At 41.0% G+C, this 15,277-nt stretch overlaps 1 protein-coding gene across 4 annotated transcripts in view; it reads left to right on the top strand.

Moving 5' to 3' along the window:
- MDM4 (MDM4 regulator of p53) overlaps positions 1-11,066 on the top strand; it is a 36,837-nt gene extending 25,771 nt beyond the window's left edge. The window contains exons 9-12 of one of the 4 annotated variants that reach the window (XM_036909677.2): positions 730-876; positions 2,344-2,424; positions 4,387-4,436; positions 4,540-4,834. In XM_036909677.2, coding sequence (XP_036765572.2) covers positions 730-876; positions 2,344-2,424; positions 4,387-4,436; positions 4,540-4,621 — 360 coding nt within the window. In that variant the 3' untranslated portion in view covers positions 4,622-4,834. Of the gene's footprint in view, positions 1-729; positions 877-2,343; positions 2,425-2,548; positions 2,922-4,386 lie in introns of those variants that run through there. The other 3 variants (XM_036909676.2, XM_036909681.2, XM_036909679.2) reach the window with 3 other exon arrangements.
- The last annotated feature ends 4,211 nt before the right edge of the window (positions 11,067-15,277 follow it).

Raw genomic sequence — 15,277 nt, 5'->3', positions numbered from 1 at the left:
TTCTCACTTTGTAAAACTATGGTTGTATTTTGTTTTTGTGTCTGTTTTCTCTTTCCCTTCACTGAAATGAAGTCCAGGGCTTTGGTATTACTCAGCAGTGTCTCTTAGTGCTTAGCACCCAGCACAGTATCTGACACACAGTAGGCGTTCAGTGAGTATTTGTGCAGTAAATGGATAGACATGCAGTGGCAAAACAGTAAGTTTTTCTCTTGTAAGTATTATAGAAAGCATGTCATAAAATGTCCATAGTTGAGTGCAGAAAGTAAGTTATAGTTGAAGTTTTTAAAGAATTCAGAAAGAGGACAGAAGGTTTGAGTAACCATTAGTATTTCTCATTTTCTTCAATAAATATTGATCATTAAAGGAAAAAATGTGTCACAATTAACAATGTTTTCTAGCTTCTCAGAGGGCCACCTGTGGAAAGGAATGTCAGGAATGGATCCTGTTTGGTTGAGCTGTTCTGAGTCTTCAGCTTTTAAGCCTGTCCGTACTGTTTCTAAGGTGTTATACCTGATTTACTGTTAAAATAGAAAACTTCTTTCCGGTGCCCTAATATCCAACCATTAGCTTATCCATAGTAGGTGCCAAGAAGGTATCTGTTGAGTGAATAGATATCCATTGAAGAAAGGCTAGGTGTTCTTTGGAGATGTGTGAAGACAGTGAGTTTTGGGTTCATCTCTGATAAGTTTCTGACTAGAAAAACTCAGGTCTTTCTGTTTCTTCTGTTAGGATATAGGTACTGCCATTGTTTCAGATACCACAGATGACTTGTTTTTGAATGAGTCAGTATCAGAACAGTTTGGTGTTGGAATAAAAGTTGAAGCTGCTGGTACTGAGCAAACAAGTGAAGAAGTAGAGAAAGTGAGGGACAAAAAGGTATGTTCTGGAAAAATTTCTTGTTGATTTTATATATGTATGCACAATATAATTTATTCCGATCTGGTGACTTGACCTATACCTCTTCGAACAGCAAATGACTCACATAATCCTCCCTTACTTCTTAATGTTTTCCTGTATCCAATTTTAAGATTCACATTAATTTAATCAGGGTGGCTTTAAAAATAGGATGGGACTTCATGGGTAAGGCCTCCTATTTTGTTAGGAGCAATAAACTACTATCTTTGTGCCCTTCTAGTTTCTCATCGTGGAGATATTTTTCTTCTGGAGGCTTTGCTTTGCTAACAAGGAGCAAAGTTATAAATGGTCACAATAGCCTGTAGGAAAAAAGTCCTTATTTCTTAGACATCTCAGTAGCTCCCATAACCATTTTATATCTAAATAGAAATGGATTTTTCCACAGAGTTTAGAGTTTAAGTAGGGGGAATGGAGAGAATTAGAACTCAGAGTACACATGGTGTGAGTACACAGAGATGACTTGTGCGGCCAGGTGCTCAGGTCTCAAAAGAAATTGGGCAGCAGATCCAGTGCCCCATGGATAAGATGCTAAGCAAACGTGCACTGAGTAAATATAGCAAAAAGAAAAAAAGGACCTAAATTGGGTCATCTTTTAATTAAGGGATTTTGATAGTAATTTGGTTTCCTGAAGGATATTCTGAATGTTATGTGGTAGATAGATAGATGCTTGGATTCTGTTAGACTGGTTATGTGGGTAGCAACAGAAGGGAATGCAAGTGGCTGGAATGAAGACAAAGGTGACATTTGGGAACTTCTCTAGGGAGATGTGACCTAAAGTACTTGAACTTCTGTGAGAAAGTTGTTATATGGAGGTTCACAATTGTATCATAACTGGCTTTATTCCATTAATTGGATCACAAAACTAGGATTTTAATTTTTAGAATTTCAAAATCTGAATGTAAAAATTTAGAAGACCAACATTTCTTGACTTTGTTTCTTTGTCCAATGGCATGTTTTTATAGGATGGCCGAAATATCACCTAAGTAGTTTTACTTTAAAATATGAAAAGTAAAATTTTTAAATTGTTTTCCTTCTTCACATCCAAGTATATTTTGTGCAGAGATTTTCACTTCCATTCCTGTGAATGCCTAGACATAGACTCCCAAGATTGAAAATTTCCACATTTAATAATTTCGTAGCTTTTCTACTCTGATATTGTTCATTTTCTTTAAAGTCATACATTTGGACAGCCTCTCCCTTCTAAATTCAGAAGATACTTGGTAACCCTTCTGGGTGCTTTTCAGTCATTCATTCTATTGAAATGCCAGTGAGGTGTGTACAGAATCCTGTTTTTGGTCTCACATTTAAGCTGTCTTCTTTAAGTACTAGTGATGGAGACAGAATGTGAGTTTCAACTTGAAGCTCTTTCATTTTTGCTCTCAGGTAATTACCTCATCTAAAATAGGTGAACCTTACTTGCTTTCACAGGTGATTGAAGTGGGGAAAAGTGATGACCTTGAGGACTCTAAGTTCATAAGTGATGATACTGATGTAGAAGTTACCTCGGAGGTATGAATGTCTGGTCAAAGAGTTATTTTGCACCTCTCATCTCTTCAGATGTTAATGTGTTAATGTGCCAGCAGTTCACTTTCTGTTGAAGAATCCTCCTTGCCCCCATTTCTACCTTTCCTAGGTGTTAAGAGATGCTGTTGGTTTTTTTACATCTTGTTCCAGGTTCTTACTGGAATTTGAGAAGAGAGGGGATGAGTTGATCTAATCTCTCCCCACCTTGAAAAGGGATGAATGACTCTGTGCCTTTCCCCTTGCTGTCCAGACTCTTTGAATCTGATGTAGTGGGTACAGTTACTCAGAATAGTCCTGCATACTTTGCCCACTAAGCACCTTTGTGTAATTCCAGAGAGAGACCTGTGAGCTATTAAAATGCTTTTGTCAAATATAAAAATAATATTTTCGATGCTTTCTTAAAAAGGAACAGATGTAAAATAGCTTAATTTCCACATGGGTTTATATTAATGGAGAGCTAATAAATGAAGATTCATTGTTGAGCTGTTAGGTAATGGTGTGGATTTGTCACAGTTTGACATCTTGGGTTTTATACTCCAGTGTGTACTTTTTCTCTTTTCATGCGAATTCCCCATTTTCCTTATAGTGTGTATGTCCCTCATCTAACTCTCAGTGGGAGGAAGGGGGAGGAGAGGCTAAGGGGGGATTTTACATTTTGCTGCTTGGGGATAGAAAAATTTAAGGTTGTCTCTGGTGTTGCTCTCCCCCGACTCCCGAACCTCTTGTTGACTGTTAATGGTAATTCATTGCAAATTATCTGGCTGTGTATAGCTAACTAATAAAGTGGAATATATTGGTCCATTAAGTGTTCTTGACCATAATACAAATAGCAGAGGTAAGTGTTTCCATCTTAATCAGACTTCTGTGGCTACTTGGCCCAGAAAGCCTATTAAACAAATAGACTATTTCATCAATCAAAGATGCCATTGAATTTAATAAATCCTATTATTTTATGTACTATTAAAAAAAGAAAAAGTGATGCCAATTAGACTATGACACACCATCAGTTATGAATTCCAAATCTTTGTGAAGTTCTTTTGAGAATTTGTATAGCATTTCAGATGAGATCTGAGGATCTTAAATGGGCAAGAATGTTTGGAGGCTCTTTGGAGAACATCCCAGTTTACAAATGGTCATGTCGCTCCCTCTCTGTCTAGGTGAGTTATGGCTTCTAAACTGAAGTGCTTGGCCTCTGTTCTCAAAGGAATCAAGTCAGCCTGTGTCAAATCATTGATCCTGTCAGAGCCAGGCAATTATCCACATTAAATACTCTTGATTTGTTCCAGGTAGCTATGTTTGAATTAAGCAAGGCATTTAAAATTCACTGAGCTCTAGTATCGCCTAATTTGAGTATGGAGACATAGGGAAAAAATTAATTGGCATTCAAGGATAAGAACATACATTTTTCAGACTGCGTTTTAGGCATACTGTTAGCTACCTGTGATCCTAGAGCAGTGAGAGAGTATGAGTAAATTTAGTAGTTTTCAAATCTCATTTTAATTGTAGCTTCCTTTTTGCCAAATTTTATAACAGTTTTTTAATTAGTAGGAAAAATGACAGAGTATTATCTCTTCTTCACTCTTTAACCTCTTGCTCAGTTGAAGAATAAGTTGTGTGAAGACAAATGACCTAAAAAAGAGGTATTGGGGGAAAGCAAACAATGTAAATTCCACCCAGAATAGATAGAAAGCCAAAATAATTAATTTAACTTAAAGATAGCTATGTCAAATTTTGGCTTGAAATGGTAATTGCGTCACTATCATTGTGCACCTTCTCCAGACGGGCTTACACATAGCTGCAGAGTTTACTTCCATTCTAGGCTAGAGTCCTGCTGTGGAATGTCAGGACTCTTGGCAGCATAGTGAGAGGAGGAGGTCTGGCCTATGCTCTCTCTCCTTGTCCTCGGGCTCGCTGCAGAGTGCTCACTGGCTGCGCTTGTCTTTGCAGGATGAGTGGCAGTGTACTGAGTGCAAGAAATTTAACTCTCCAAGCAAGAGGTACTGTTTTCGTTGCTGGGCCTTGAGGAAGGATTGGTATTCAGATTGTTCTAAATTAACCCATTCTCTTTCCACATCTAATATCGCTGCCATACCTGAAAAGAAGGAACATGAAGGAATCGATGTCCCTGATTGCCAAAGAACCATATCCGCTCCTGTTGTTAGACCTAAAGGTGCATACTTAAAGGAAGAAAATCCCAAACTTTTTGACCCCTGCAGCTCAGTGGAATTCTTGGATTTGGCTCACAGTTCTAAAAGCCAAGAGACCATTTCAAGCGTGGGAGAGCAATCAGATAACCTTTTTGAACAGAGAACAGATACAGAAAACATGGAGGATTGCCAGAATCTTTTGAAGCCATGCAGACTGTGTGAGAAAAGACCACGAGATGGGAACATTATTCACGGGAGGACAGGCCATCTTGTCGCTTGCTTTCACTGTGCCAGAAAATTAAAGAAGGCTGGGGCCTTGTGCCCTATTTGCAAGAAAGAGATTCAGTTAGTTATTAAGGTTTTTATAGCATAGCTGAATCAGTGAATTGCTGAAAAATAACAGGGTCTGTCAGGTTCATGTATCAAAACATCAGTATTGAGTATCTGTACTCAGTGTGACCAATTCACGTAAACCTCTCTGTTCCAGGATATTTTCGTGTCTAAACTTATGTGGAATTTGAGATTAAGTTCTTCAGAACTAGGTTATCAACTTGGAGTCTCCTTTAACATGAAAAGATATATTAATCATTTCATCTTCCCTCAAAGATGAAGATCTGGGAGGAAGCACCTATCAGTACAAACAAAAATACATTCATTCATTCATTTACCAAATGCCTTGAGGATTTATCTTCATTTAGTTAATTTTATTTTCTTCCCTACTCTTCTCTTCTGTTAGAGAATGTTCTTAGGCATCAAAATCCAAGGTGGCTGTTAGAAAAATATTAAAGCTAGCAGTGAAAAAGCATAAATAATTTGATAAGTTATGTAGAGCTTTATGTTGCAGTCAGGCTTCTTGGTTCAGAAAAGCCAAAAGAAAAACAAGATTTCTTCCATGTATGCCTAGAGTAATAGTATCAAACATTTTGTCTAACGTACCCCTTAAAGAATTTTGAAGAAGTATTTAACAATCTTTTGCACAGTTCAAACATTGAAGTATAAGAGCAAATAAACTGTTCCCTTCTGATGAACTGTAGGCTTCTGCATAAGTGCCTAGAACAAGCTGTCCCCTCAGTGTTCCCTGTGCCCCTTCCCAGGTAGTCCCTCCACCATCTCACCCTGGATAAGTTTTCCCTCTGCATGTGTTTAATTTGACATCTAAATCTTTAGATCTAAGTACTTACAAAAGATACATTGTCCAATATATTGTATACATGCTTTAAATATATTTTTTATCAAAGCCTTGGAGCTATCAATTTAACTAATTTTAAAAAGTCCTGTCATATAAAGTGGCAGCACCTGTTCTCATTATAAAATTAATCAGCTAAATCAGACTTCACTTTCAGTCAGAAAATGTTTGACTTTACTGTTAATGCAAGTAAATATATTAAGCTATGTGTCTGCCATGACCTTCTTAGTTAAAGTTGTAAGGTAGGTAGACAGGTAAGGCACAGTATCTGTAACCAAAGCTGCTTTGCTTTCCTCTGTCCTCACGGTCTTTTGAGAGTCCTGTGGGGGTTTTCTGCTGGTTCTTGTCCGTTTCATGCCTCTGGAGGTTTTTTTTTACACCCTGAGGCAGTGCCCCCTGGTCAGATTCTAGATGGGTGAGGGGAAGCCTTTTTGATCACTGAGGTCTGGGCCAGGGATTTCCATTTGAGCAAGTGTTCTGGAAGCTGATTCAAGTGGTTCACAGACCATTCTTTGGGAAGCCCTGCTCTAGAAGGAAGGGTTTTTCCAGGTACAGGAAGTAGAACTAGGCCCCTGTATTTAGTATCATATTTAATTTCTAGAGAAGTTTTGTTAAAGTTACAAAATTTTAAAACTAAAACACACTCATATTCCACCCCTTTTATATTGCACATGAGGATAAAAGGTTGAATGACTGCTGAAAGTCACAGCTAGTGATAGAGCTATTAATGGAATCCAAGTCTCTTGGAAATCTTTAAGCTGTACTTCTCATTATTTGTTAAATACTTGTGGTGCTTGTTGAATTTGGGACAACTAATAATTATAAAATATTGGAGAGTAGGATTTGCAACCAAAATAAGACTTTAGATAAAAAGTAACTTTTAACAATTTTTTTCTCCCAAAAGAGAAACAGGGCCAGTAAATGTCAGGCATCCTTACAGAATCAGGTAAATTACTCCTCCCACTGGGAAGGCAAGTAGAGGTGGCAGAGGAACTGAATCATTTTCTTCAGTATTGTTCCTCTGGGGAATGAAGCTCAGGTTACTTTGGCTTTCTCCAGGCATGAGGGACAGGGTTTTTTCCCCCAGTAAGTTGAACAGTCCTTTCAGTTCACTGGTTTTTCAGTCTGTGGTCAGTGCTCTGAAATTTCAGAAAGCTAGATTATTTTCCTCCTATTTACTCCCTGCTTCCAGTACTACTATGTTCATAATGGTTTCATAGCCCTTTCTTTTGTTTTTATTAGTAAAGTGCTTTTGCAAGTCATAAGGGAGAGGCAGGAAGAAGTTGGGGCTCTGCCCTTGGACCCCATAATTCCATTTATGTAAAGTTGCAATTTTTTTAGAAAACTTAAGACATTTAAGAATTTTGTTATTGTAGATGTTTGGTGCTAATGTTGGTACATCCTTGCCTAGCACAGAATCCTCTTAGGCTACTCAGCTTTCCTTCTCCTTTTTGCTCTCCTGGGGTTTTCACTGACCCCAGTAGCGCTAAGAGCTTTGCTTAGAAGATCCTAAGCTGTACGTTTGAATGGGAAGTGTTACAACAAACCTACATGGGGTTTTACTTACCTCTGTCGAGAACCTTTTGAATGCCTTGAACCTGTTACGTAGAAGTGTACCTGCAGAAAGAGGTATAGGTAATATTCCTGGGTAGCCTGTCTGAAATCCAAGGTGCTGCCTCTCCTGCAGACTGTTTTCCTTCATCCAGGAGCCTTATTAATGTCTTCTGGGAGCCAGCACAGCAGGTAGCAGTCCTCAGTTCTTGGGGTGCGATGGGTCAGGGATCCTAAAAAGAAGCAAATAGTCTATCAGAGCAATTCTTTATCTGCAGGAAACTTAAAAGCATCTTCTTGATCTGTTTTTTATTTTGTTCTTCAGTGCCACTGCAGTACAGATGTATATTTTACTCACTGCCATAAAGCAAGGGATAGTTGCTGTGTGAAGTCTTCATAGTTCACTACTGTGAGATAAACTATTGACTTGCAAACACTACCGCATCTTTTACTGCAGTCAGGGTGACCTTATGTTCTCGTTTTCTGGAGACTGCATGCTGGCGTACCACTGCTTTTCAGCATCCTGTCCGACTTGTCTCCATTTCTCCCTTTCACTCTCAAATGTCTTCACTTGGACGCTCAATTATATGGTCTTCCTAGTTATAGGTGAGCCATGCTTGAGTTGAAATCCGAATTGTGAGGAAAGGATCTGTTAAAGTAGGTGTCAGTGGAATTTATTGTACCTGCTGCTTACAGATGTATGATTACTGAAATCATCCCATACTAGCATCTGATTTCTTAGTTATCATTTAAGTTAATATTTATGATTGTGTTATCCTGGAAAAAAGTTCAGAGCAGAGATGACAGATGCTTAGGAAAGCAATTTCTAGGTTACAGCAAAAATGTCTCCTGGCTCTAATATTAACTCTACTTGCACTGTACTTATAATATTGGATATGCTTTTGTATTCAATACTTAAATTAGACTTTATAAATGAAATCTTAAAGACCAAGCCTTTAAACAGAAATTACCACAGTCCATTTATTGACTAGCATAGGTTCCCAATTCTAGGCTTGAACAGGGAATTGGCACCTAGCTAGGCCAGCCTCCATACTGCCATGAGCTTCTCTAATAGAAGGCCGAATCACTGCCAGTATTTGAAATATACAGGTGTGTTTAATAATAATTTATGCATATTTAGATGTATATAAATCTTGTGGGATATTATTTTGTCTGTAAGAATTTATTGTTAAAGGTCATGCCCATTTGCAGCATTTAAAATGTTAATTCAACATAATGTTGACTCCCTTGAAAATACGTTAATGAGATACTGGTGACTTAGATCTTGGGTTCTACAAAGCTATTGCATATCTTTAGAAAAGAGGGAACTTGTTAACCAGTTCCTTTTTTTTTTTCAAGAGAGATATGAACTGAAAGTATATGGCTTTAGATACTGTGAATCTGTTGTTTTCCATTTACCCACATTCCATTTACCCATGTATCTGCATAAATTGTTCAGACCCATGTCCTGCAGAAGAATCCATTTGGATGGTTCTCCTATTCATGGGTGTACTTGCGCACACTTAGACTATTCAGCTGTGTTTAGCATCTGCCCTTCAGAGGTAAAGGAACTTGCAGGCTGTCCCCTATGCCAAAAGTAGAATGTATATCTCCACATTTCTGGGATTGTGCCCTGCGGGGTTGCTGAGGTTACTTGGCTGGAATTTCTCAGTTGTAATGAGTGGACTTGCAGTTTAACATATGAGGAGAACCTTTAAGGATCTTAGAGCTCAGCTGGAAGTGAGGAAGGAGTATCTGAGGTAGTAGTTCAAGTGGCTCCCCAGACCTAATCTGGGGACAGTGTTTCCAGATTGCTTTGAGATGTCCTTTCTGTTGACAGCTTTCCTTGATGACTACTGCTATGTTCTTCCTTTATAAGAGCCACCAGGTCTCTTCTCTTCTGTGGGCCAATGTCCCATAAGCATTTTGTGATCTTTCTATGGAATGAGTGTGCAATCCCAAGTATTGCCATTATCAGTGAACATCGTATTGTTAAATAAACATTAGAATAAACGTACCTTTGGGTTTACCTACCTCTGTCAAGAGCCTTTTGAAGAACTGTTACACTGAAAGAAGTGTACCTGCAGAAAGATGTAGTTCATATTTCTGGGTAGCTTGTCTGAAGACTAAGGTGCCCCCTCTCCTACACACTGTTTTCCTTCATCCAGGAGCCTTATTAATGTCTTCTGGGAGCCAGCACAGCAGGTAGCAGTCCTCAGTTCTTGGGGTGGGATGGGTCAGGGATCCTAAAAAGGGCCAAATAGCCTATCAGAGCAGTTCCTTTCTCAGAACAGCTGCTGTAATATGGCAAATGCGTTATTAAAAATTGGCCTCATTGTAACACCGAAAGTTTATCAGAGCATCTAGCTCATTATCCCAAGGTGTTTTTTTAAATCAGTAAGTACTCTGATCTCAGACATTTCCCTCCTCCCTCCCTAACTGTTTGTTGCTCTTTCCTCTCGAAGGTCAGAGGTATTAGCTACCTCTGGGTGTTGCTTTTATGTCAAAGGCCCGCATCTCTCCTTGGATGGCTGTAACTACAGTACCTTCAGATGAGACCCCACCGTGCAGGCATTCCTGGGGAATGCTTCTGTTGCAGAGGCGGATTAGGAGGTGGGCTCTCCTAAGACAGGAGGCTGTGACACCAGAGCTACTAATGAAAAATAGCTCTTAGTCGGAGCTTTGTGAGCATAATGGGCAAATGGGAAACAGCTCCCCGTCTCAGCGCTGAGAAACTGAGGTCAGCCTTCCCTCTTCCTATGGAAGGACTTATTCCCCCCTGTAGTCTGTCTTATGTTTTCACTTCCTTTTAAAAAAGAATCAGAATATTGATTTTTCCTTTGGCTTTTTCTTTCCTCCTTTTAAAAGTAACAAAATGTTTTAAAGGGGGACTGAAATGTCTGGCCTCCTCAGCACTTGGCGAGAGAGGTCTTCAGCGGCCTCTGAATAGGACTCCGTTGTCTCTAGCTAGGTACTGTCAAGTCCCTCTTGGAAAGAGATGCGGAGGAAGATTGTTCACTGTCTTGAGTCCCAGTCTTGACCTTCTTAAACTTCAATTTTTTCATCTGTACAATGAGCGCACCCACTACCCTTTCTACCTCATAGTTTGTCGTGGGAATTAAGCAAGGCGGAGCAACTTAACCTGGAGTTGCCTCGCATAAGCTAGTAGTGGCCATGCCCTTGGCATAGCAAGGTGTGGGGTATACATTCATAAGACCTCATCTCCTGGAAGCTGAGCACGAGCTCCCCTTTCTGCCTGCCCAGCGCAGCCCGCTTTTCCTCTCACCTGTGCCTCTAGATCAGATGTCTGCCTCGAGATGAGGCTCTTGACTAAAAAAAAGTTCTGTCTCTAGATTCTGAGAGTAGTGTGTATAAATTGGACAGTAGACAGGACTGCCATGCTGATATACAAAAATTCTCTTCCTATATGCACTTGAGTAGGTGGCATAAAATGCACTGTCAGTATACAGAAAACATACAGTTTTCCAAGTAACAAACCTGATCAGGTAGTTATAATAACATAGCGAATATGCTTCGTACATTAGGAAGAAAAAATAATAATTTAAAATAACGAATCAGCCATCTCACTAAAAGAGGCCAGGAGACATTTTCATGTGTTCTCACCTAGTTTTTGTCAGCTCCACTGATAGCTGTGTATTTTCTGGTGTTTGCACTATGTTATGCTTTTTAATACCCACTGATGCTGTTATGCTTTTTTGTGTATTAAATATTTTTCATTTTCCCATTTTGTGGTGTCATTATTGGGGAAATAAGTACTTTTTTTTGTATACAGTAAAATTTCATTTTCTGTTTTTATATGCTATATACAACTTTTGATCTGATGTGGGGACAGAATAACTTCTGTAGTAGAAGTTACTGAACTTAAAATCAACAGTGACTTTTGGTATTAACCCCCAGCTACCTATTAGAGTAGTAGGGTTTCATTTTTGGGTTCCCAATCCTGAAGGAAACCTCAGAATTTTGCAGTACACACACACACATACCCACTTTTTTTTTTTTTAAAGGAGCTCTGACCCCTTTAATTGGAAAATTATGTTTAGAAACCAAGATGGGTACTGCGATATATTCATGCTGTGGAATGTTAGTTGCAGAGTGTATTTTAACAATGAGCTAGTTAAGCAGAGTTGTGGGGGTTCCTCATTAGGGCCCTTGGGAATTAGGGAATATAAAGCACATGCTTGTCTAGAGTGAAGACGAGCCCTTTCTCTTGGCACAAGTTGGTACCTAACTCTTCTGAGCCTGTGATTACATCAATGTGTCCCCCCCACCCCCTTGCTACTGAAGAGATTTTAAATGGTGAGATGACAGATTTGCTTGGTTGAGTTTACAAAGAGGTGTGCCAGGCATAGGGTCTTACCTTGTTGCCTTTGCACTGGGGCTACCGTGAGAGGTCCTGAGAGTGTCACACAGTACACATTTATCATTTACAGGCCTAGCATCTGCTAGCGTCTCTACCATGGTTCCTAAATATTTGGGGATTACAGCCATCTTGAAAAATGAATGAGACCTAAGAAATGTCTTAGAAAACACAACATTTTATATTCACTTTCAGGAACTTCACCGAAGCCCCCTGTCTGTGGCCCTCAGGTTCTGTTCTTTGGAGGAATATCAAAGACAAGTGAACCTGTACAAAGAGCTTGCTGGCCCATGCACTTCTCACAAGGTCATTTCCTTATGGCTAAAGCCATTCGGGGGAGCGAAACATCTGGTCAGTTGTCCTGAGCTTACAGCCATCACATAATTGGTGCAGGTTGCAGCGTACTGCACAACTTTTGGGAACACCCATCAGAAATGGTATCCCCTAGAGAGAATGTGGGATCATCCGTATGAGGCAGCCCTGTGGGTGGGGTCAAGGTGTTGCTGGAAATAGGAGGGTTAGCTTTGTAAAAGTGAAAACTGAAAAAAAGTAAGAGGGGCTTTAGGGGACAGGATGAGGCCATCTTCTGTGTCCACACAATGCTTTTCACGTTTTGGGACCTCTTCAAGGTACTTCTTAATGATTCTAACTGCACAACATTTAGTTTGCTGGGTTTTGTGTCCTGCTTACCTGAGTCCTGGCTGCAGATCTGTCTTTGTGGAATGTAGTCTTGAGGCAGGAGGAAGGCAGGCGGAAACTAGGAACTGAGCTGAACACTTGTTAGCAGGCAGATGCCTCATCAGAGCTTGTTTGCCAAAATTTGCACAAGTCCAACTTCTAAAGGTCTTAAGAGAATCAGTGCTATTAGATGTTACGTCATCACAGGTTTGGGGATACAGCGATGACTTGCCATGTACACCCCCAGCCCTGAACTCACTTGATCACTGGTTTCCTTTTTGCTTTTGTCTTCAAAATTAAGGATAGGGGCTAAAGTCATTCAATAAACACCTATTAAATGTTAACATGAGCCAAAGCCTGTTTGGTATTAGGAATACCACCATGAATAAGGAAGCCCTCTCATGTTGCCTGTGGTCTAGCAGTGGCATTAGGGAAATGAGACAGTTTCCACATGGGCCAAGGAGACAGGAAATGTAAGGATCACAGGTGGCTTGTCTTGGGTACGGCAAGTTGTTCTGTGTAACCAGAACAAAGGATGTGCTTGAAGAAGTGATGAGGGCCGGAGCTGATGTGTTGGAGAGGCCAGATGATGAGGGTATGTTGTGCTAAGCAAGTAAGTCAGAACCTTCTTCTGAAGGCAGTAGAGAGCCATTAAAGGATTTTAAGTAGGAGTTTGACATGATCTTGAGAATTTGCATTTTTGAAAGATCATTCTGGCTGCATTGTTGAGAACAGATTGGCCTGCTGGCTGGACCAGAAGCAGGGAGAACAGTTAGGCTGTGGCAGCAATCTGGGCTGGAAACAATGATGCTCCCACGGTGGTGCAGTGGGACTGGAAAGCATAATAATAGATACCATTTCCTGAACACCGAGTAGGTGCTGACATGGCATTTATCATCCCATGAGGCATTTAAGGCTTAGAGAAATTCAATAATCTGTCCAGGTAATGAAGAATCGCAGAATCAGTCAGTGGTTGAAACTACTGTGTCTGAGATAAAAACCTAAAAAGAAGTGCATGGATTTGAGAGAAATCAAGGCAGAAGTTAGTTGCAGAGTGTATTTTACATTGAGCTAGTTAAGCAGAGTTGTGGGGGTTCCTCATTAGGGCCCTTGGGAATTAGGGAATATAAAGCACATGCTTTTCTAGAGTGAAGACAAGACAGGCTTCAAGAATGAATGGGTGTGAGGAAAGGGAGGAGTCAGATTGCCCAAGTCAGTGGCTTGCCATGTACACCCCCGAACCCTGAAATCTCTTGATCGCCGGTTCCTTTTGCTTGCTGAGTGCCTCAGGAGGAAAAACCACACGCCTGTGGGTCGTTGTCACTACACATTCATGTCCCCAACCTGCGCTCGCCAATCTACTTGGTCTTCCTGCTTCCCTAATAGTTGAAGTGATTGTTCTAACCTAGAAGACAACAAAAAGAAATAGAGACAGATTATTCAACTTCTCTAAGCTTCAAATACCTCAGGGTAGTAGATGTTAAGTCAGGCCCTGCGAAGGGTTCAGCAAATGTTACCGACTGTCATTATTTCCAGGGGGCTGATGGGAAATGAAAGGCCTTAATGAAATGGAAAGAAGGGTGTATAGTAGGAGTGGACCAAGAGCAGAAGGGACAGGTTGCTATGTTCTGAGAGAGACTGGTATTCTGATAAAAGACTTCCAAGACTGTAGTAGGCTGTATTGTCAAAACGTCTTCCACTTCTGTCCACCTGGCCCTGGGGAGGATTGCACTGCCTGCCCCAGTGGTATCAGGTTTGCCAAGGAAATGTGAGTGGAAAGAAGTGTGCTACTTCTGAGCAGAGGTTTAGGGACAGAATGGGGGCTGCTTCTAAAGCCTGGCTCCACGATTGATGAGAGCAGGCAGCAGAGCTCCAGCTGTCCTGCAGTGGGCAGAGCAACAAACATTCTGTTGGAAGCTCTGGAGATTTGGGGGGCTGTTACCCCGCAGTGACCTAGGCTAAGCTGTTGGTATGGAGGCGGAGCAATCCCAGGTGAGGGCAAGTCGCAGGCAGGGCATGAAGTGAGTGATGGAAGCATCATGGAGGTGAACTTCTTTGATGTTGAGGTGGTTGGCGACAGTCCTGTGAGGCTGGGGTATTGGTTGTTCATGTGGCCTTGGCACCACCCACGATGATGGCAGGCATGTAGGAACCCAAAGTCTATGATGAATGAGGGAAATATCTGTGAGGGCAGCAGATGACACAATCAAGGAGGAGTAAAGAATCTCCAAAGAGCAGAGATCTTTGTGCAGAGGTACAATGGTCTGGTGCCACACAGGGAAGGCCTGTCTCCTACATGGAAGGTACATTGGGTGTGGGCAAATGACCACCACGATTCTTTGGGAGAAAGCCAGGTATCTTTTATGGCAAAGAAAGTGGAGGAAAAAGAAGAGTTTTTGAATGCAAGCAGGGGATGTTTGCCCTGAAACAGAAGTATAGTGTGTTAGTTCCCAACTTGTTTAGAGTCAAGAGGTGTGTGTTGTGGACCCTCTCTCCAGAGAAAGAATACACACCGTGTAAAATTGTATGTGCAAACTCAAGAACCTCAGGCCCCCCAAAGCCCTCTCTGGACTCTAGGTCAAGAACCTCATTCTAGAGCAGTAGCTCTCAAACCTGAGCAAGACTCCAATCACCTGGAGGGCTTGGCCAGCAGATTGTTAAGCTCTATTATCAGAGGTTCCTTCCAGCGGGTCGGGGTGGAACCCAGGCATCTGCGCTTCGGTTGGCTTCTCAGGCAATGCTGGTTGCTGGTCTAGGAGCCACACTCTGAGAGCCAGGCTGTGTCTCAAACTGACAGAAAATTTCAGGACGGAGGGGGGCAGTGGGAAATGTCAGGGACAAGGTCGTGGGGATTAAGATGGACTTCAGTTTTGCTCTACTGGACTCCTAGGTTTCAGC

Source organism: Manis pentadactyla, chromosome 9 (genome assembly GCF_030020395.1).
Source record: "Manis pentadactyla isolate mManPen7 chromosome 9, mManPen7.hap1, whole genome shotgun sequence".
NCBI lineage: Eukaryota > Metazoa > Chordata > Mammalia > Pholidota > Manidae > Manis > Manis pentadactyla.
Note: the sequence above shows the minus strand (reverse complement) of the source record. Positions and strands in the feature narration are given on the sequence as shown.